At 41.0% G+C, this 21,329-nt stretch overlaps 1 protein-coding gene across 1 annotated transcript in view; it reads left to right on the top strand.

Moving 5' to 3' along the window:
* Positions 1-21,329, top strand: part of LOC120716116 (protein unc-13 homolog B) — a 32,345-nt gene that overhangs the window by 1,867 nt on the left and 9,149 nt on the right. The window contains exons 3-5 of the mRNA XM_040003494.1: positions 1,994-2,171; positions 5,251-5,328; positions 5,616-5,693. Coding sequence (XP_039859428.1) covers positions 1,994-2,171; positions 5,251-5,328; positions 5,616-5,693 — 334 coding nt within the window. The remainder of the gene's footprint in view (positions 1-1,993; positions 2,172-5,250; positions 5,329-5,615; positions 5,694-21,329) is intronic.

The raw sequence follows: 21,329 nt of genomic DNA, 5'->3' as shown, positions 1-21,329 counted from the left end.
GGGGGTGGTGGAGTATCAGCAGGCTGGCTGTGATGGGCTGATCTGGCTAAAAAGCCCATTGATTATGTAAACATAAACCAGTGTTTTACCAGCATCATTTTTGACTTTTTGTTAAGTGGTATGAATCATTTTTTTAAAAACACAAACTGTTTAATAATCTGTGGATGCATAAAAAGCGAGACAAAAACGTCATCTTGCAGCTCTGATCCTGATCTTGCTTTTTTCCACGTCATTGTCGTGATGATCATGGTCAAAATTCAGCTGTGTGTGTGCTCTAGTTTATCAGTCTGGGCTGCAAAAACAACCGTATTATTTTTGTTGCTGCTGTTTTTGAACAAAGGCTTACGTCAGAGCCTTACACGGTTTCGTTGTGTCAAGCCTCACTGTCAGCCCCCGGTCCCTTAGAGATCTCCCACACTGTCCTTAGCTGAAAGTCAAAGCGCTGAGGCTTCGGGCACATTCGAGTATCTGGGCTGAGCACCGGCACAGCGTGCACGTGGGTTCCAGCCTTTGTCAGGTGTGCCTCTCGATAAACACATTCTGGCACTCCTGTTTGTTTGTGAGGAGCTGGTGGGAGGAGATGTTATTGCTAGTGAAGCCATGTGAACTGATGATGTGCGGACATTATGACGTCATGGCTACGCTTTCTAAATAAAGGTACTGCGTACGTCTCCGCGTGTAATAAAAAAGAGAGATTTTTAGTATGCATTCCTTGTTTTTCTTGTCAGTTTCAACAACGTCTTATCCGAGCATCAAAAACTGTCCTCTTTGAAGAAAATGTATAATTTCACTCTATAAAGTTTCAGTGAACGTTTCTGTATTTCCTGTAAATTGAATCAGAATGAATCATGGGAAACGGGAACGATTTGCTGGCTTCTCGCTCGTGAAAATGAACGTTTATGTTTGTGATCTCGTCCATTATGAGCGATATTACTTTACAAGGTTCGCCTAAATGTGATAACTTTATGTTTTCTTGCCATTTTGGACACTGCTGAGGTCACAGTGCTACCTTGAGGCAGAGGAGGGATGTGAGATGCAAAGTGGAAGGTGACGCACATCCTAAAAATAAAAAGCACAAATATAAATGACTCCAGAAGTTTCAGACATCCTGATAAAAGATCGCATGAAAGCTGCTAAAATGTGAGCATTTCTGTTGCAGGTTGTGCCTGTGATTTAAAATATATATTATCAGGCTGTTGTTTAAAATAAACCTACAAAACAGCACAAGCACATCTGATATCACATAACAGATACAACCTGATTGTGCTTTGATGCGCCCAGCAGCTGAGAGCACAGAGGAAGAGTTGTTGATCATGTTGTTGTCATGGCACCAGAGTGCAACCGCAGTAGAAAAACGATGCAGTTAAAAAGGAAAGCTTTCTGCAGTAATCACAGAATAAAAGACCGCTTTCAGACTCGTGACCTTTTGTTCAAATTCTCCCTTTGGTTCCTTCTGCTTTTGGACAACTTTTCGTAGATTAGAAGAATGATGAACAAGTGTTTGTCTGCTTCCTGTTGGTCCCCAAGCTGCACTCTGCCGTCCTATTTGTTGGTTTTATTGTGCTAAGACAGCTATTGTGTGTCCTAAAGGAGGTTTGGCCCTTTTTGTGGCCTGAGCAGGTGGTTATTTTCAGTCATGCTCACACGGCTTGGCCTGCATGTGCATTTTCAAACATCGAAAGAGGACAACAACAGCAAAGATTAAACGTTTAGATACGTTTTTCTCATTTTATTCTTGACTCATAAAAATCATTAAGAAAGTGGTAAAAATGGAGCATAGAGGTTACATAGTTGCAGGTGGATGTGATGTTGGAGCTGAACCTTTTGTGGAGTATATAAGATGCAAAAGAGCAATACATCGAAAAGGGATGTAGGTTTAATATTAGTATTTGAAGAATACGGTTCATTAAATGAAAGAAGGGGAGGACGTACGAGTCAGCAAGGAGGAACACAGCGTAGGGAGGACTGTTTGGTTTTTTTATTTATGTCAAAGTAAAAAAATTGTCCTCTTGTTCCTCTGTCTGCAGTTTCAACAGACATCTGAGCATGCTCTGTTCTCCAGCTCGGTGGTGGACATCTTCACTCAGCTCAATCAGAGCTTTGAGATTATCAAGAAACTGGACTGCCCTGACCCCACGGTGGTGGCACATTATAACAGACGCTTTGCCAAGGTGAGCCCCGTGCCTTTGTAAGGAGCCCATTTTGTAACTTTGGTCTCTGCAACACTGAAAAACATCTCAGATCTGACAGCATCTTAGTTTTTTATTCATTTCTCTGTTTTCTGCTGGCTAAACGCGAACATATGCAGAGGCCACGTCTCACATTAGGAGCATATTAAAACATCCTTTTGCTTTCCAAGAACTACTGTTGATAGGTCAGGTTACTCTTTAAGAGAGCGCCTTACAAAAATACTCACTGGCTCTTACCTCTAGTGCAGGCGTATCACGCATGCAGCCAGTGAGGCCAGAATCATCCCACCGATGGTTCTAATGAGGCCCAGTTTGAAAATGTGAAATTTGCAAAGGAAGAAAAGCAGAAAAACTGAATTTTTGTCAGTTAATAAAACATCGAGCATGGCCTGTCATAACTGGATAATAAACTACTGACAGAAATGAAGTTTAAACAAGAGTAAACATAATTTACTCTAAATTAACAGAATATTTCTGTTTAATTAAATCCAGATAATGAGCGAAAAGTGTTTTTTCTATCATTTTCCTCAGTAATTTCTCAAAGGGGAAGCCCTTCTAATAGGTTTCTGTACATTTCTGCAGTATTGCAGCAGCAGAGTCGGTTCACTTCAGGCATGCTTGCACTTGGGGAAATACGTAGAGATGATGACCACTAGCTCAGAGTGAAACCAGAATATTTGCTGCACTATTTGCACTTTAGTGTAATCTGATATAGCACAGACTTAGGAAGCTCACAGGTTCAACAGCGACTGTTCTCTCATGCTCAGAGATGCAGTGTGAAAAAACTTCATATTTGCTATATCCTTTCAAATATTTGAATTTCCCTGCACCTCACCGCTCATAACACACACATTTTCTGTTTTGGATATTTGGACAAGTTAAAGTGGGATAGTGGGTCGCGTGGATTGATCAGTTAATCGAGAAGATCATCTGACTCTATTCAAAAGCATCAGCCTTTTTAGAAGACCGTTTCCTCCTTTTATAATCTAGTAAAACTGAATTGTTTCTGAGCGATTTCAAGACAGAAATATTAGCTGGTTTAGCTCCAGCCGTCCCCGATACATCATACAAAGGCAAGAGGTTGTATAAATGTAGACACGAGGAGGAAAACTGTATGCAGAAGGCTTTGAGATCAGAATTTTCTTGCACTTAAAGAATTTCATGTCTATTTCTTTACTTGCATGTGACTCTGGTATGCAGTTGTTTGTTTGGAGTTTTTCATGACTGTATCCATCAGTGGTGCAGAGGTGAGATTCTTTACCTGAAAGTTCCTGCTCGGTGCAGCTTTAGACCATGACTCCTACTGAGGTCTTTACTCGAGTCTTCTTTGTTCAGTCTCTTGAATCATTTCTAACTCACTAACGAGTTTCAGGTATTTCTCTGTAAAACGTACAAACAGGGCATAAAGTGTAGGGTTATGTTTTTTCTTGAAATGTAATTTAAGGCAGGTCCTTTTAAGCAGAGCCGTTCAATCTAACAAACCTCTGCAGAGAAACTGTGTGCGCGCGTCTGGTGTTATGGCTCGATCGATACGGGACTCATTAAATAAAGAAAGGCTAATGTAAGCCATCACTCTGAGCTGTCCATCTCTCTGTCCCCGACCCTTGACTCGCTTTTCATTTTGTGCCGCTGCGCTCATGTTAATCTCCTCCTGAGTCTTTTCATCTCTACCCATCCCATCAATCCTGGGACTCTTGTCTTTTGTGTTCCTACTTTTCCGTCTATGTCTGCCTTTATTTCTTTGTCAGCCTCCAGTTTCACATTGTTCTGCTTTCCTATGCAAGAAACAATAATTAGTTTGTTTTTAAAAGTGTGAGGAAAGAGAGACGGCTGCAGAACTTGAGTGATATAAAGCCGCACTAAGCAGTGCAGGCAGCTATCAAGCTGCATATTTAATGCAATAGTTTGTAATCTTGCTGAGTCAGCAGAAAGTAGGGAAATCTCTCACAGTGAGCCCACGGTGCTGTGAGGCACAAGTTACCACTGTGATGATGACAAATTAACTCTGTGATTTATTTAAAAGTGCCCTGTTGAGTTTTTATTGCAAGCAAACATGTCATTCTTTGTTTCCCATCAAAAAGCAACCAGTTTGCTGGCTGGACATTATAAATGTTTTCTTCACTTCTAGAAATATTTTTTCAGCTTTTATTCATGCAGGGCGTCTTCAACGAGCACATTACAGAATCCAGCTGCGTGCTGAAGAGTATAAAGCTCATGCAAATCTCATGTCTTTCCTTTGATTATTATGTGTTTTCTCATATAAAGGATGCGATAACAAAACAAGAAACATGCAGTGAGGCCAGTGATTGACAACTGCACACATTTTAAAAGTGCTTAAACAGAGGAAGAGTGCTTCTTTACGTCTCTGATTAATGAGCAGCGATTTTCTGCAAGATCTTCCAACAGCTGACGGCACTGTGTGCGTCACACAATGTCACATGAACTCTGACACATTGTTTCATTTATATTTGCAAATTATATAATAAGATATTAATATTTGGTGTTCCTGTATCAATGCAATATTGGCATGCAAAATATCACAGTGCAGTGTGAGTGACTTTCCAGTGCTTGGGCGGAGCCTACTGGTGGCAGCTATTCTCAGGTGGGCTCATGAAAGACATCACACAGATGTAGTGTTATTATGAAGCGGGCGCCGTGAAGACTGTTTAACGGCTAATCACGCAAAATATGACATTTGGCTTCTCACTAGAAGCTTCTGCATTAGCTCAGATTTCCATGACTTACACATATCTGGTGTGACAACAGTTAAGTGTCATCAATGAGTAAAAGGTAAATGAGTCAAACACAATGAGGCATCTTCTTTATTCTCTTTAACATTAGATTAGCTCGTGTTGTCCTGAAACTACACGCAGCTCTTTAAGGCAGACAGACTGACATTTTCAGTTAGCACGGTGCGAGTGTCTGATGCTACCTGAGTTCAAACAGCAGTGCTCTCAGCTCGCCAGACTAAAAGGCTAAACATCAGTGTTCAGCGTCACTCTTCACTCCAGAGGATCCCAGGGAAAGCATGTCTTATGTGAGTGTTATCTTGTTTCCACAGACGATCACCAAAGTGCTCCTGCAGTACTCTGCTCTGCTGGCCAAGAGCTTTCCCTCCTACTGTGAGAAGGAGAAGATAGTGAGTACTGCTGCGTCACCACTCTGCTACCAAAACACCTCCCTCAGGGCTCATCTCTGATTTGGAGGGAGACACTTTGAAAGCTAGTAAACTCTCTTTGGAGTGGATTAATATTTCAGTGGTTGCTACTTACTCATCTAACTTCAGTCTTTAATCTTCCTGTCATCGCCCTTTTATCTTGCTAATCTACTTTCATTTTATATTCTTGACTTTTCCTCTTTTTGAAAATTCGTCATTTATGTTTGGTCTGCTTACAAACGCTGCCTCCCTGATTTATCTTCCTCCAGCCGTGCGTGCTGATGAACAACATCCAGCAGATGAGAGTCCTTTTGGAGAAGATGTTTGAGTCCATGGGAGCAAAACAGGTGAGCATTAACAGGTGTATGCACACACACGCACCAAACCCTAAAGTTTGTAAGCCATCTGCCAGGCAGACACTGATTTCAATCACTTAAAAGGTCAAAATGCTGATTTAAAGACTTTTCCATGAAGTACATGACTGAAAAATGCCAGAAAAAACACTTTTTTCTGTTCAGAAGTGTGAATGTGAAAAATGGTAAATGGATTTGGTTCTTCTATAGCGCTTTTCTGCTCTAGCTGAGCACTCAAAGCGCTTTATACAACATGCCTCATTCAAACAAACACTTTTTTCTATGCTTAAGTGTTTTCTCTCTAACATTCGCACCCTGATGGATGCGTCACAGAGCAACTTTGGGTTAGTATCTCGCCCGAGGATATTTGGCATGCAGAGTGGAGCGGCCAGGGATCACCAATGTTCCAATTAGTAGATGACCTGCTCTATCTCCTGAGCTACAACACCTGTGCAGAACAGAGTGTGTTACAAACGTAGGTTGACCGAACAGACAAAGGGGAACCTTCACTTTACAAACTTAAATTAGGTGCACACTGCAGTCGAATGTTGTCAGCATTCCAGTTCCAGTCATACTCTGCAGTGCGGCTCAAAAAGCACATAGGACGAAGGTTTAAAAATCTATCACTGATGCACTGAAAGCTCTACGAGCCACAAAGGAATCCATTTTGTCTGTTGGTGTGTTGAAGTCCACTGCTGGACCTATTTGGGTCACCTCCCCGTCCTCCAGGTGTGACCTGATTTCTATAATGAACCCATTTGGTATGTATTTGGGTTCATCAGTCACCACGAGGAGAAGCAGCAGAGCCGAACCTTCTGTGGATGCAGGAATCTTTCCTTCTGCTGAGCCTGTGATTGTAGTTTCAAGGTGTAAAAAATACAAAGGTGCAAAAGCTGCAGCAAGTGTGAGCCTGCATGTATATAATCACAGATTTAAGAAAGCGAGAGTTAAGTGTGTGTCTTTTTTCCTGCAGTTAACAGCTGAGGAGGAGATGGTATGTCTCAGTGGGTTTTTGTTTTTGCTTTGCTTCCCTGTGGCTCCACCTCCACCCAAAACGATCTGTTGAGTACAGTAAAACCCACTCCACACCTCTTTCCTGTCATCAAACCTTTTTCCACCTTGCAGTGCGTGTGTGTCTGTTTTTAGATTGATCCCAATTTACTCATAAACAAGAGCTAGAGCTTCCTCTCCTTCTTCCTAGACTCCCAGTTTTCACTCCTCAAAATAAACTCCAGCTGATATAAATGATGTAGATGTGTGTTTTTAAAAAAACAAAACGTTCTCTTCGTGGTGTTTTTTTTCTCTCGAAAGCTTGAGAATGAGGAGGAACCTGATGAGTGTGATGAGGAGGTGGGTCGACTTCTTTTTGACTGGTTTGATTCGTTTCTGTTCCCCTGTTGTGTCCGACTGCCGTCGTCGTCGTTGCCTTTTTCTGTGAAAGTCCAAATATTTGCTGTGACAATTATTTTTATTTTTTAATTTAAGATGATTCGAACAAAGCCCAGTTTATTTTTATTTTCAGGTTGTGAAGGTTTTTCGATGGGAACAACACAGTTTAAATCAATGGAGTTTACAGCTGTTGCTCATTTTTAACAGTTGATGGCTCTAGTCAGGCTTTTATATGAACAAATAATATACATAATAAACAAACACTTTAAATACACTTACATATTAAATAAAACGATAAATTAAATGGGAAACGTTGAACTATAGACAGGCAAAAATCCCAAACTGACAGTTATAGTTCATTATCCATGTCCTTACTAAACCATAGCGGAGGATTATTTCCTGGTGAGATCGTTCCTTTGTGGGTTTGTCGTTTTCTTCTTTCATATATTTTATGCACTTTCTTTTTATTTCCTTATGATATTTGGACCAGGCTGCCTCTGACAACGAAGGCGGCGATAACATGGTGGGTAGGCCACAACAGCAGATATAAAACCCTCCTGAAATCTACTTTAGTCTGTTTTTAATATTATAAAATGTTACTTGTGTTTTTAAATGACCGCATTTGTGTGGGTTTGATCCTTTTTGCTAACAGTCAGAGGAGACCAAGGTGAGATAAGGATTCTAGGTCACAGCCAATATTTCATATAGCTTCCTCAAATGTCCTTTTCTTTCTCTCATTTGTCTCATTTGACCTCGTTTTCTCATGTTTCTATTTTAATTTGTCGATGGCAACGTCAGTCTGGCTGCTCAGACTCTGAGGGATCTGAGGTAAGGAGGAGAATATCACACTCTTCCTCAGCGCTGCGATGATATTAAAGTAGAAATCTGTGTGAGATAAAAACGGGAGATTTGACTGCTGTTAACACAATCATCACATTCAGTTCTGACGAAGTAAACTCAATCGCTGAAACTGCAGTCGGGAGTTTGTTGTCATGCAGAATCAATGTGACGGGAGACAAAAACACAGTTTCAGAACAAGCTCGGGTGTAATATTTGAAAGGTGTGAACGCACAGACTGTATATAAAAGATGGATGGAGTCGTCATCTGAAAAGCCTTTAAATTCCTAAAACTGCCGCTCTGTATATTGACCAGCAGGGGGCGACTCATCTCGATACAATGCACTTGATCTCTGACCCCAGTAAAGCCTTGATGATTTTAGTCTCTGTCAGTATTTCCTATATTACCATTTATACAGTCAAATACACTCACGCCCATTTCATTAGGTGTGCTTTGCTAGTACTGGGTTGGCCTTCAGACCTGCTTCAATGTTATCCAGATTCAACAAGGGGCTGAAAGCATTACTCAGATTTTTGTCCTTAATGATCCATAATTTGGTCTCCGATTCCACCACAGCCCAAAGGTGCACTGAGATCTGGTGACTGTGGAAGGCCATTCACAGAGAACTAATTTCACGTTCAAGTAACCAGTTTGAGATGATTTGAGCTTTGTGATGTGGTATGTTTCCCTGCTGGAAGCCACCACGGTGGACATGAACGCCCAAATTATGAGCTCACCATCCAAATATAGCAACCATCCAAATGAGACACATCAGACCAACCAACACTATTCTTCTGTTGACCACTGTTGAGGAGTCCGTGTGTCCCGTAGCATCACTTTCCTGTTCTTAGCTGACAGGAGTGGACAGCGTGGTCTGCTGCTGCTGGTTCAACATGTGCCCCTATGCTCTTCTGTATACCTTGGTTGTAATGAGTGGCTGTTTGAGCTAGTGTTCAATTTCAGTCTGCTCAAACCAGTCTGGCTTTTCTCCTCTGACCTCAACAAGGCCTGTGTGCTGTCAACAACCATGCCACAGCCAGCTTTCTTTCAGACTTTGATGCTCAGTTTGAGCTTCAGCAGGTTGTCTTGACCACGCCCACATCCCTAATTGCACTGAGTTACTGCCATGTGATTGGCCGATCAGAGGCTTGTCTTAACAGGTGTACCTAAAAATGCAACCAGTGAGTGCAGGCAGTATAGCCAGCTGGTTTTAGGGCTTAACCGCTCGCATGAGATTCAGTGTCCTCAGGATCTCAGATCCACTCCTAGTTTATCACTCTGACTACAAAATAAAATATTTTTTAAAAAACAACCAAAATTCCTGAAAACACGATTCTGGCAGCTCCATCTTTTATATACAGTCTTCTGTAGTTTTTAATCTGTCAGAAAATCGTGCTTCTTCCTAAATACTTGTCATAAATCCCTCCGCAGACGTGATGCCAAAATATTCATTAAAGCCTTTGATACCACATGCTGGCAAAGCTCTTTACACATTTACAGCCGTGTCCTAACGCAGACTCCTTCCTCTCCCCTCCAGTGAGTACATAATAGACCAGACAGTGGGCTGCCAGATAATTGAATTTGATGGAGTATAAACATGTTGTATTTAGCCGCCACTAAATGGTTTGCTGAAATGACTTTGATAGTCAGCTCAGTGTGTGTTTTGTGTATGTGTCCATGTCTGAGGGAGCTGTTTTCTTTGTGGCACAGGGTAGCGTGTCAGAGGTGAGGGAAGGCTGGATAAAGTCTGTCTCGGCTGATATCTTCAGTGTCCCAACCTCAGTCAGCCGGCAGTGTGTCTGCAGGGCAGCATGCTGCATCATTATATTAAGATTTAGGTCGAGGATGTAAAAACAGCTCAAATCCAATGATGTTTATATTCGTTTTATGACTTTTTGATTCTTGGATCACCCAACCTTAAATTTTTATTAAAGGATTTCCTTCCTTATGAAAAAGGAGCATTTTTCTGATAGCTCATACTCGTTATAATGATAAAACCTTCCTTTTCCTTTCCTATTCATCCTCTCCTGACTCCTCCTGCTCACTCTTAGGCTGACAACCGAGAGAAGGAGAAAAAGGTCAGTTTGTGCATAATGACCGTGTGTTTATGTTGGAAATCAGGCCTTTGTGTTTTATAAACTCCTTCACTCATCACTTTTTAGTTTGATTAGAAGTTACAATCAAAAAGTTCCACCTGTTAAAATCAAATATCATTTGGCTACGATTCCCTGCAAATTTCCTCGTCTGCTGCTCCTACTAGGTTTGTTTTTTTCATTGTGCCCCTGAGTTTCCTTTTCGACCACTTCCATGCGCATGTTTGTGTGGTGAGTCTCCGACACCAAAGCAAAGACTCTTCAATGTGATTTTATTTTGGGGAAGAGAAAGAACATGTAGGGAACAAGATCTGACTAGTATGGCAGGCAGTGAGAGAGCTCGACCAACCTTTTCAGTTTGCTGTGAGTGGTCACACGTTTGCATAGTACAGGTGTATTTACACTGACTGTTCTAACTCGGATACCTCAGGAGGTTATAGTAGACAGTTTGACCCCGTGTGACAAACAACATGGTGCACAGCCCCGTGGAAGTCATGTTTCTGGTCACACGCTTCACCTGCTGCAAAGCCTTCAGGCTCTTATACTGAAAACTTCATTTTGGTCTCTGAGTTGTAGCTGGAGAGCCGACTGACTTCTCACAACACAAATTCTGGGTTCATTTTATTTGAAATACATGTGAAATCACAGGCGCACTTGCAGGTGGTCAGAACAGGACTTCCGGGAAGTGATTCAAACTTAGGAGAACTGAAAACATTTCATAGAAGTGACACTGAAGGAGCTCTAATCATGGCCAAGTGTAACGTTTTGATAGTTTTATGTTAAAAGGTGGACAACCAAACTCCAAATGAGAGTCAGGGGAAAGTGTTTCAGAGCTTAAAGCCCTACGCAAGAAAATTCACCAACATCAGCCCAGGAAGAATAATCCAGTTTCCCATCCTTTAACTTTAGCTTTCCACCAGTGTCTGTATCCAACTCTTGATTCTAATTCAGGAAAATCAGTTGGATCTTAGTTTGTCTCCTAAAACAGTCTTGTTGCCTTTAGTGTTTTGCACTGATGTTCTTTAAGATATTGCCTGCAGCAGTTTCGATACAGATTTTGTGCAAAAACAATCAAATATTTATTCCAGCAAAATCACAAGTGAAACTGGGTGTTAGATTGGCACAGAATTAAGTCATTAACAGATGTATGTCAAACACACCATAGATGCTCCCTCACATCTGTGCCTGTTTCTCTGCATTAGTCTCTTGGTGGCAATGCATTAAGTGCCTCTTTCCACCAGATGTCTATTTTTTTTCCATCGAGCAGCACTAAAAAGATGCTGTGGGAAAAGCGCGGGGTGCTACACGACTCCTGCTATTAAAGCCGACAAGATTGAAAATCTGGAGTGGGAAGTGAAAACTTGAGATATTTTAAACCAGTACTAAAAATGAAAATGCAGAGCTCTCATGGGGCAACACGGCGTGCCTTCCCTTTTCAAAACAAGGCGACAGCACACTGAAATGTAAAAAACATTTGTTCAGCAATGATATACCATTAATTGTCATTTTCCCCGAGCTGGCGCTTCAATAGTTTTATGGAGAGAGAGCAACTTTGTACTGGAAGTAGACGTTTTAGTTTGTGGCTGTGGTGTCTTTAAAGCAGCTGTTTACCCTCTGTGCTCCTGTAGGATGAGTCCTCAGCCTATGATGACAGTGAGGAGGAACAGGAGAAGGTTTGGCTCCATGTCCAGTGTTTCCATAACTGACCTCTCCTCTCCTGCTGACAGACATCACTGACTCAAATTATTGCACATGGTTAACTAATGCTGCAGTCACACTCGGGAAACTGCTGGACAACCAAAATGATTACAACTCGTGTTATAAACTCTTATTACCTCAGAAATTGTTAGCTGTAACGATGGGGATCTGGTCTGAAACAGACAGTTTGTGCTCATCAGTGCAGACAGACTGATTGCAATGTGCTGTCAGTCTGTCTGTGTTTATAAAATCAGATGTTTTTAGTCACTGATTTGTTTCCCTAGTTTTTCTATAAGGGGGTTGCCATCCTGTTTTTACTCTTGTGTGACTGAACCATAAGCCTTCCAGTTAGTTTACCATTCCTGTGTGTAAGAGTTAATGTTTATGTCTGAGCGGGATATACATATGATCCACGTATGTATACATACAAGTACGTCCTTGTGCACCATTCACTTTTTGTCTCCCCCGGCCTTTTTTGTTTTCTGTTGTTTTAATTTTAAATATATTTTTATTGCTTTTTGTTCTAAAGCTGGGCAAAGAGAAGGTGAGCCATAACAAGAACCACACAACAGTTCAGTTTCTTTGTATTTCATTAACATTTGTCTTATTTGTCTTTTCTTTTGTTTTCACACCTCTCTAGTCTGAGTCCAAGAAGGAAAAGGTGTGTTTTCAACTAAACTGTGTTCATGTTTTTTGTTTTTTAAAGCACTTTGTCTTTGTGCTCATTTGTGATTGTGCAGCCTAAATTGTTATTGTATATAAAAAAAATAAGTTACAAAAGGCTTTAAAAATAAACCTGCCAAACAAGATATTTTGAGATATGAAGAGAAAAAACTGAGAACTGAAAGTAAAAACTTGACCTTCATTTAGAAACATAAACACACAAATTAATGCTGCTTCAGAGCAGACATATTTTAAAAAATAACTGCAGAATAAAAAGATGTTGTAAACCTTTTAATTTGCAGCATTTCCATATCACTGCTGTCTTGTTTTTCTCGCCAAAATCCCAAATTGTATAATTTATCTTCACTTCCACCTTAAAAAAAGGCTTTGAGTGGTGTTTGTTTACTCTTTTATATTTAGGAGAGATGCTTTACACAGAACTGGAGTCAGTGGCCTTAAAAGTCTGTACCTTGGTTCCTGAAAGATTAGCTGAAGGGAGCTGCAGGAGGTCAGAATGGCCGTCAGCGTTAATAATGGAAAGCACCCCACTGTGAAGCTACTGACTGTACACAATTAGCTGATCAAAGAAAACAAACTACAGAAGAAAAAAAATCATACCTGTCCTGAAACTCCCACATTTGTGGAAGACAAAGACCACGGTGGCTAACACGAGTGGTAAATCAGCCCGGTCTCATGGCAGTTTATGAAATGGTCACGTTCATGTACACTAATATAAAGGTTTGGTTATTGATTTTTATATTGTCTCAGTGAGCTCTTCTTTAACAACTCCATATTAAAATTCATGTATTTAAAAAAAGCACATTTAGATAATGCTCTTTTGGCCGTGGCATTAAAATGATACAGTGCGTTAAAGGGTGTTACAGGTGCATAAATGCTAAAAACAGGACATTGTAACCTGTGGCTAGATGGTTGCCAGGCAACCTGATGGCCTCATGATACACTATGCATAATTCAGTTTTTGTGTATATAATTTAAGTGTTACTGTAGTAAAATAAAAATGATGCAATGGTTAGTAAGGTATGATGGGTGCATAAATACTACATTTAGGTCATATTAGCCCACTGCTACACAGTTACTAGGCAACATGTTGACATCAGATCTGATATAGATAAGAACCTTCATGGGCCTAAAATGTACCAGCATGCCAAGTCACACACATATATACAAACGTATTTATCCACATTTATAAAGCCATTTTTATTCTTGACTCAGCTAAAGTAGCATTTCATGATTCAGAGCTCAACATAATTCTTATTTATCTTACTGTGACCTGTAGTGATGTTTACTCGGCTCCCTTTATGCCATCTTTCTAGCCACTCTCACTGACATCAGTTGGAAGCCTGGTCATTTGACCAGCACTTATACCGCCGTCGTTATATGAAAACTGTTCCAAACCTAACCAATTAGCTGTGATGCCAAAACTAACCAATGGAAGCATAAAAGTAAAACAAGTGAAAGACTAAAATAAAGTTACTGTTGACATTTAAACCTCAATCGTCTGAAAGAAATCCTGCAGCTTGCAGAACCTCCATACCCTGTCCCTGATCAAATGGGTTTAGTTGTTCTTTCAAACTGGAAGCGCTGGTATGAGATCATTTTTTGCCTCCAAAAGAAAAGAAAAGAAAAATGTGTCCACAAACACGAATCAGTAGACAAAACTTTGTGACCATTACATGAACTGCTGTTAGACTGTAATATACGAATGGACTTAGTTTTAGTTGTTCCTCATCAGTAAGAAGTTTCTGGACAGTGCACAGGTCCCAGTACACACCAGTGGGGTCCAATTATGTGCCATGAAGGTCCAAGAGTCTGCAGGCTTCCCTTTCAACTCCTTCCACATTACCACACCTTCGAGCACAGAGGGAGCATGTAATTATTGAAATGATTTCATGTTTATGAGGAGAGACTGCAGACACTTCAGAGCTCTAGACTTTTAAGTGTGTTCAAATCTCAGGGGGCTAGCTATCTGCGTACATGGTGGTAATGATCCTAAAATGATCAAAGGGGTTGAAATTATGATAATGACAGGGTCTATCTGAAGGTAGCTGAAGGTTTTAATCCTGTGTGAGCTCATGCATAATACTGTGGAAACACCTTGTGCCTTTAAAATTTCGGGGCTCGTTTTAACTCTTCAGCTTAGAGGAGTCTGGACATAAAACTGTGAATCGGCAAAAGTCCAGCTGGGAGGGTTTTACCTGTAGGCAGCAATCAGCTTCATAAATATGTGAGTCTGCCTGGAGAAGTGAGAGCCTTACTGAGAAGATGAATCTAATAAAATGTAAAAACAAGTGTGTTTTTTGCAGGGTTAGTGTGTGAATTTAAGCATTAGCTCACTCACAAATGTGTATCCTTGCAGGCTGAAAAGACAGACAAAGAGAAGCAGGTTGGTTCGTTTGTAATATCACTCATCGCCCTTCATCTCCATTTTGTGCTATGTGAACATTTCAGATTTACATTACTGAAAATACTACAATTGAAGTTCAGATTTAAAAAATAATTCACTTAAAAAAAGAGAGATTAATGGTGTCGACTTTCTTTTCCTAATTTCTTTTCTCATCTTTGCCCAAAGGACGACTCCAAGAGCAAAGAGGTGGGTGTTTAAAACACAGCTTATGTCTTTGGCTCAGCCAGTGCAGTGAGTACAGGGATTTGTAAGACCTGGAAGTCTTCCAGGGCTTTATACTATTCAAAAAGAGTGGCAGTGCTGATGATTCTTTAGCCTGCTTTGTTTACATGGCATGGATGCTGGTTTTCCGGCCCACTTTGTACTTAACATCAGTCAGGATGACACGCCAGGCATGTTTGAGGCTACTGCTCACCCAGTTATTGGACCTAAAATTGAGGATAAATTGGTTAAAGTGCAGCTACCCAGCAGAAGAACAGCAGGAATCGAGCCATTAAACAAACAACAGAGAATCAACATCAAATCAACACGTTTGAACTCTAGCTCTGCCTCCTGGGTCTTTTTAAGCCTAATGAATATTCATTTAGCTAATTCAGAGAGCATTTTGAGTTGTCCTCCATTTAAAAGGACGTGTGTCAATATAAGGAACCACTTTCACAAATTCATATCTGGCTGATGTTTGTTTTTAATGGTTGGAAAGTCGGTCTGAGACAGCTGTAGCCTACATTAGCTGTTTATGCTGTACAAGTCCAGAACTGCAAATGCATCTTACAAAATTAGGTGTGTGTTATACTGACTGTGTGTGTGTGTGTGTAACAGCCTATATTTGACAGTGTTTGGCTGGTAGATTTGTGTTTGTGCAGGAAACCAAATGAAAAGAAAAAAGGAGAAAAGTTTGTCTGATGTTTTTTGCTTTTTTCCTAATAGACAAAGGAGGAAGTAAACAAGGTTTGTTTATCCAGTCGTCCTCTTTCCCCTGTAGACCTCTGTCCTCTGCTGCCCCTCCAAAATGCCTCGCCTGACTTTAAAATCGTAGCTAATATGCATCCCTGCCTCATAGTTATCCCAATGTGCAACATTTATTCTGCGGGTAGTGACAGCAGAATCGAGCTTGCTGTTGTGAAGGATAGGCAGACACTTCCAGAGCGAATAAATATTTTATGCTTCTTTTTTTTTTAATATCTATTTCAGGGGTTTTTATGTATTTTGAATTCACTGGCCAAAAAAAGCAGCAGTACTCTGTAGCACTGCTGCTTTTTTTGTGTGAAATTTTAGGCTTTAAGTGGACATTATGAAGAACAAAATGAACATATCTTAATATACACATGCAAAACATGTATTGCCAATTCAGAGTTACCAATTGACCTAAACCTCTCTGTTAAGCAAAACTGTTTCTTCTATAAAAAAAAAAATATTTGACTTCAAAAGCGGGGCAAACGGGAAGGAAGAACGAAATGGGTGACCAAGCCAAGCGGAAGGGGGGGGGGGCCCACCGGAACGCAGCCCAGGCAACAGGAGGGCGCTGGATGGTGTGGGGTTGGGGAGGGGGGGCAGAGGGGTCCGCGGTCGGAGGCGGACAACACGGCAACACAGAGAAAGACAGGACAAACAGAGAAGCAGGCACACGCAGAAAGAGATGCGAGAGGGGGGAGAGGGAGGGGGTAGCGGGAGAGGTAGGGGGGAAGGGATGTAGGGGGGGGAGATGGTGATAGGGAGGGGGGGAGAGGGAGAGAGAGCGAGAGATAGAGAGACGAGAGAGCGAGAGAGAGAGAAGAGAGCGGTAGAGATAGAGATTGAGAGAGATATTATGAGAGAGAGCTAGAGAGCGAGAGAGCGAGATCGAATAGCGAGACGAGAGAGAGAGCGCGGAGAGCGAGTAGTAGAGAAGCTTAGAGAGAGGTAGAGAGAGAAGAGAGAGAGAGATGAGCGAGCGAGAGAGAGAGAGAGCGAGCCTATGAGAGGGAGAAGCAGCGAAGGCAAAGAGAGGAGAGAGAGAGCGCGATAGTAAGAGAGATATAATGCAGATAGATCGATGCGAGAGAGCGAGATATAGATCTAAGAAGCGATATAGCTCAGCAGGAGATATCTAGAGATAGAGATGAGAGAGAGAGAGCTGAGAGAGAGAGCGAGATAGTAAAAGATATAGATAGATGCGCGAGAAGCGAGCGAGAGAATAGAGGCCGAGAGAGAGCTAGAGATATAGCGGATATAGAGGATCGATAGAAGATATATCGGTGTCGAGCGGATGAGTAGATAGGGGGAAGATAGAGGTCGTACAGAGAGATATAAGCGATAAGAGATATGTGTAGAATATATTAGTAGACCCACAGTGGGATGAGATAGAGAGAGATTCGAGAGAGAGATATATATTACACATCATAGCGATATATTATCTAGAGAGATAGAGAGAGAGAGAGATGAGAGACCATATGAGATAGATGAGGGGGATAGATAGAGACTCTAGATATATAGCATGTGTATCGCATCGGGTAGATCTATTTCGCGATATAGAGGTGGATGAGCTCTATAGATAGGTGTGCTATATCCTATATATAGAGGGTAGATAGATCGGATTAGCGGGGGTGAGATGAGAGCGATAGATCGAGGTTGCGGGTGTGTTAGGTATCGTGTCGATATAAGCTATATATCTAATACTATTATAGAATGATATATATAATAGAGTATACACCACACACCCACACACACACACACACATTATTTTACACATATCTATCTCCACTAATATTATATATATATATAATATATATATATATATATGGCAGGTTGCTGTCGTCAGTGCATCCGTCGTGTGTGTGTGTGTGAGTGATGGTTAGAAAGTGCTTAAATGCCTCGAATATTAAATGTAGTGCCTTGTAATAAAAAGCGCTTTGAGTGCTCAGTTAGATTAGAAAGGTGCTATTTATTTACCAATCTATTTCATTTGTAGCATCTCCCATTTGACGTGGCTTTATTCTACAGTTTCTGTTTATTAAAACAAATTTACGGAGCGTGCTACAATAACAGAGGATGAAAAACATTTTGTGTGCTCTCTTCTACCTCCTGGGTATCTTGAAATTTTGGGAACCTTTTTACAAAACTAAGAGCACTGATTGGCCTCCCTGTAACGACACTTTGCATGTGAATTATGGCTACTTTGTGTATTTGAAGTTGACAAGCATTTATTCTGCTCAAATCTGGCATCCAGCCCATATTCTTCAGATTTTGTCAGGTAACATATAGCAGCTGTTGTTTGTCAAAGTGCATAGTATGTATATGTTTTCTGTGGGGCTTTAAATAAACACTGGGAGGCTCAAGGCCTCACTCGCAGTATGCTAATATCGGATATCATTGATTATATGAGTTGCCAAAAAAAGAAGGCACTGAGCAGCGTACCTTAGCAGACAGCAGTGAAACATTGGACTCCTACCTTCAATGTCAGTGTCCTCTTTTGCGTCCCTTGTAGCATCCCAATAAACCAGAGGCAATAAAGTAAAAGCTTTTATTAAAATCACCCACTCATCCTTACCCAATCCACTTGACATTACAAAAGCCCACCCAAAATAAACCCTATTTTTACCTGCTATGATAATAATAATAATAATGAGGTAAAAACACAGCCCTGTGTTTGTGTACTTTGTGTTTTAAATCTCCTGCACATTATTGTGTGATTATTCTCTTTACTTTTTTGTATTTTTCCTTTTCATTTTGCCTTTCTGTCTATCTGGCAAGACTGAAGCTACCACTGCGACCAAGAAGGTACGGCTGGGTGTGAGGATCAGAGAGTCTGACAAACACATAGTCCCTGTAAAGGACACCTCTAATTTGAGGCTGTGACTCTATAGACAGGAGTGTTTCTGTGTGTGTGTGTGTGTGTGTGTGTGTGTGTGTGTGTGTGTGTGTGTGTGTGTACCTGTTTAGACATCTTTGTGGGGCCCACCAATTGTGGGGACCAACAGTCACTTGTGAGGACAAAAGTGCCTGTCCTCATGGGTTTGAAGCCATTTTTGAGACTCAAAATGTGGTTTTAGTGTCAGGGTTGGGTTATGGTTAGGTTTAGGGTAAAGTTGAGGGTTAGGAATGTATTTTTCATGGTTTAGGTAAGTGGCTAGGGACAGCATTATGTCAATTAGAGGTCCCCACAAGACATGAATACCTGACGTGTGTGTGTGTGTGTGTGTGTTCAAGCTTACAGGTGCTTTTCTAACCTGAAAGCTGTCCTCATAGTCACTTTCTTTCTCCTCCCAAAGTTCACATGAATTAAACTTAGAGAATTGAGGATTTGTAGATGACACCAACACATGATGAACAGTGCTGTTGGGTTTGTAAAGAAGGTAAATGCGAAATGTAATGTAAAAGCACAGCATGTCATTCTTAGCAGTTAGTTGAACACACAAAATTTGGCAGGAAACTTGAGAATAATATTGATTTTTTTTCTTTTCTTTTAAGCTAATGATGGTAGCACTCTGCAGAGGGTTAAGTGTGTATATAAGAGACGAGCACAGCTTCTAGGTCTGATAAATGAAAGCCAGTGTTGTTCTAATGGCCCGAACAAATAAGTGTGTTTGCATAGATGTCTGTGTAAAAATTACTTGATGCTGGCTTGATCTGTGGCCTATTCAGTTTGAGTTACTATAGCATGATGTTCACTGGGTAAATTATGAATTACAGTAAGAAACATAAACCATAAAGCAGGATATGCTTTGCTACCTTGTTAATGAGTGCAGAGTACGGTGAGCTTGTGATTTGTATGGTAATTTAACAACTTTATATGCCACATATAAACGCTATTATCTACTATTCCAGTTTTAGTCATTACACGTTCTCCGTTTATTATACTGCCTAATAATATTACAAAGGATTGTTGATGTCGTGGAGTTTTCAAGGACATCTCAAATGTGCACGGTCACTTACAAATTTCTGTCAGAATGTTTATGTTCAACACTTTAGCGTTCACGCCCACGCCGCGGTGCATTTGCGTTTTGGATTCAGACCAGAACAGATTTATTCTGAAAGGCCTGAGTTTGCAGTCCAACCTTTCACTTCACTCACTGCAACATTTCTCAATTAAAATGCAAAACGCTAAAACACTGTCACTTGAAAGTCGTGACCCTCCTTTAGTCCAATTATATGTTCTGGCAGTATGCCCAATGTCTTCTAGCTAATAACACAGTTCCACAGTTATTGATGGCACACTTTCTGCAAAGATGGGATGCCTTATCTTGTAGTCGTCTAGCCACTTGACTGGTGTAACACGCGGTGAATGCTTGAGGTCCAGCATACTAATGGGCTTAAACCTTCAGGTTGTATTTTAGTTTCATTGAAGGACTGTTACCAGGCTTCTCAAGGCCAGTTTATCTTGCAGGCTCAGTCTCGGCGTTTTTGTCGAAACGAAACAGTCGATTGTTGCTGAGGGTTTGTAGCCTTGTGCGTCCACAGTTATTCAATCACTCTGACTAATGAGACCTTTGCTTTGCTATGTTGAAATTTATGTCATGTCACCAAACTCCCATAAGATTTATCGGTGTTTAATTTGTCCCACCCCGATGGTCTCGACAGAAGAGAGATGTGTCAATTCAAAACCTGGTCTGGACACGCCCACACAGTCCACACGCGCCACACAGGTCTAACCAGGGTGCCCAGATGTGTGATGTGCAGCAGCACATGTTGTGCTTTGTGGGGGTTTTGGTAGTTTTCGAGCAGGGAGTCGCATATTTACGTTTTCTGTGGCATTTGGGTTGGAGTTAAAGGTCATTTTTTGCAGATTTCTCTGCCATTTACATGTGTGCAAATTGAAAACATGGCACACGTTAGATACAGATGTTAGTTACATACTTGCAGAAGCTGAAAAGAGAACATAGAAAACAAAATATTAAAGGAGTTCCACTTTTCGCCTCTGTTAAAGTCAAGTTGCTCCTCCGACTGTGCGCGCACTGGTTTCTGTGTTCGAGGCAAAACAGTAAAAATCTATTTTATTTTTCAAATTAAATCATGGCTGCTTTACCTACAGGGCGCAACTGAAACCCAGAAATGTGCAGCGCTCGTATTTCAGTGAGTCCATTTAAAAGAGAGGTTAGCCTGGTCATTTAAAGTCATTTAATATAAGGCTGCTGTGTTTGCAGCTTCCTCCTTATTTCTGCTCGAAACGTCAGCCATCAGGTTTATTATCGTCTGTTTTGTTCACAACACTTTTATCCTCACAAAGTTGACTCATGGGAAGCCTTATGAAAAACAGGTGACAGCTTCCTGTGAAATAGTTTTTACTACACACTTCAAACTTCAGAGGTGTATTTATATATTCTCTACACTTAAGGAAGTGGCGTGCACTCTACAGCTCGAAGTGTCCTTTTCACGCTGGTAAATAGCTCTTAAGAGGCATAAAAGGAGTCATCATCCGTATCGCCCATTACATATGTGATTTCTTTACAACTCGGCCTTTCCAACGTGCATTTTAGTCAGCATTTACTTCCTGTTTGCCTACCTATCGAACTGCAAATACGCCCAAACTGTAAGTCGCTGTGTGACTC

This window comes from Simochromis diagramma, unplaced genomic scaffold (assembly GCF_900408965.1).
Source record: "Simochromis diagramma unplaced genomic scaffold, fSimDia1.1 OVJJ01000583.1, whole genome shotgun sequence".
Classification (NCBI taxonomy): Eukaryota; Metazoa; Chordata; class Actinopteri; order Cichliformes; family Cichlidae; genus Simochromis; species Simochromis diagramma.
Note: the sequence above shows the minus strand (reverse complement) of the source record. Positions and strands in the feature narration are given on the sequence as shown.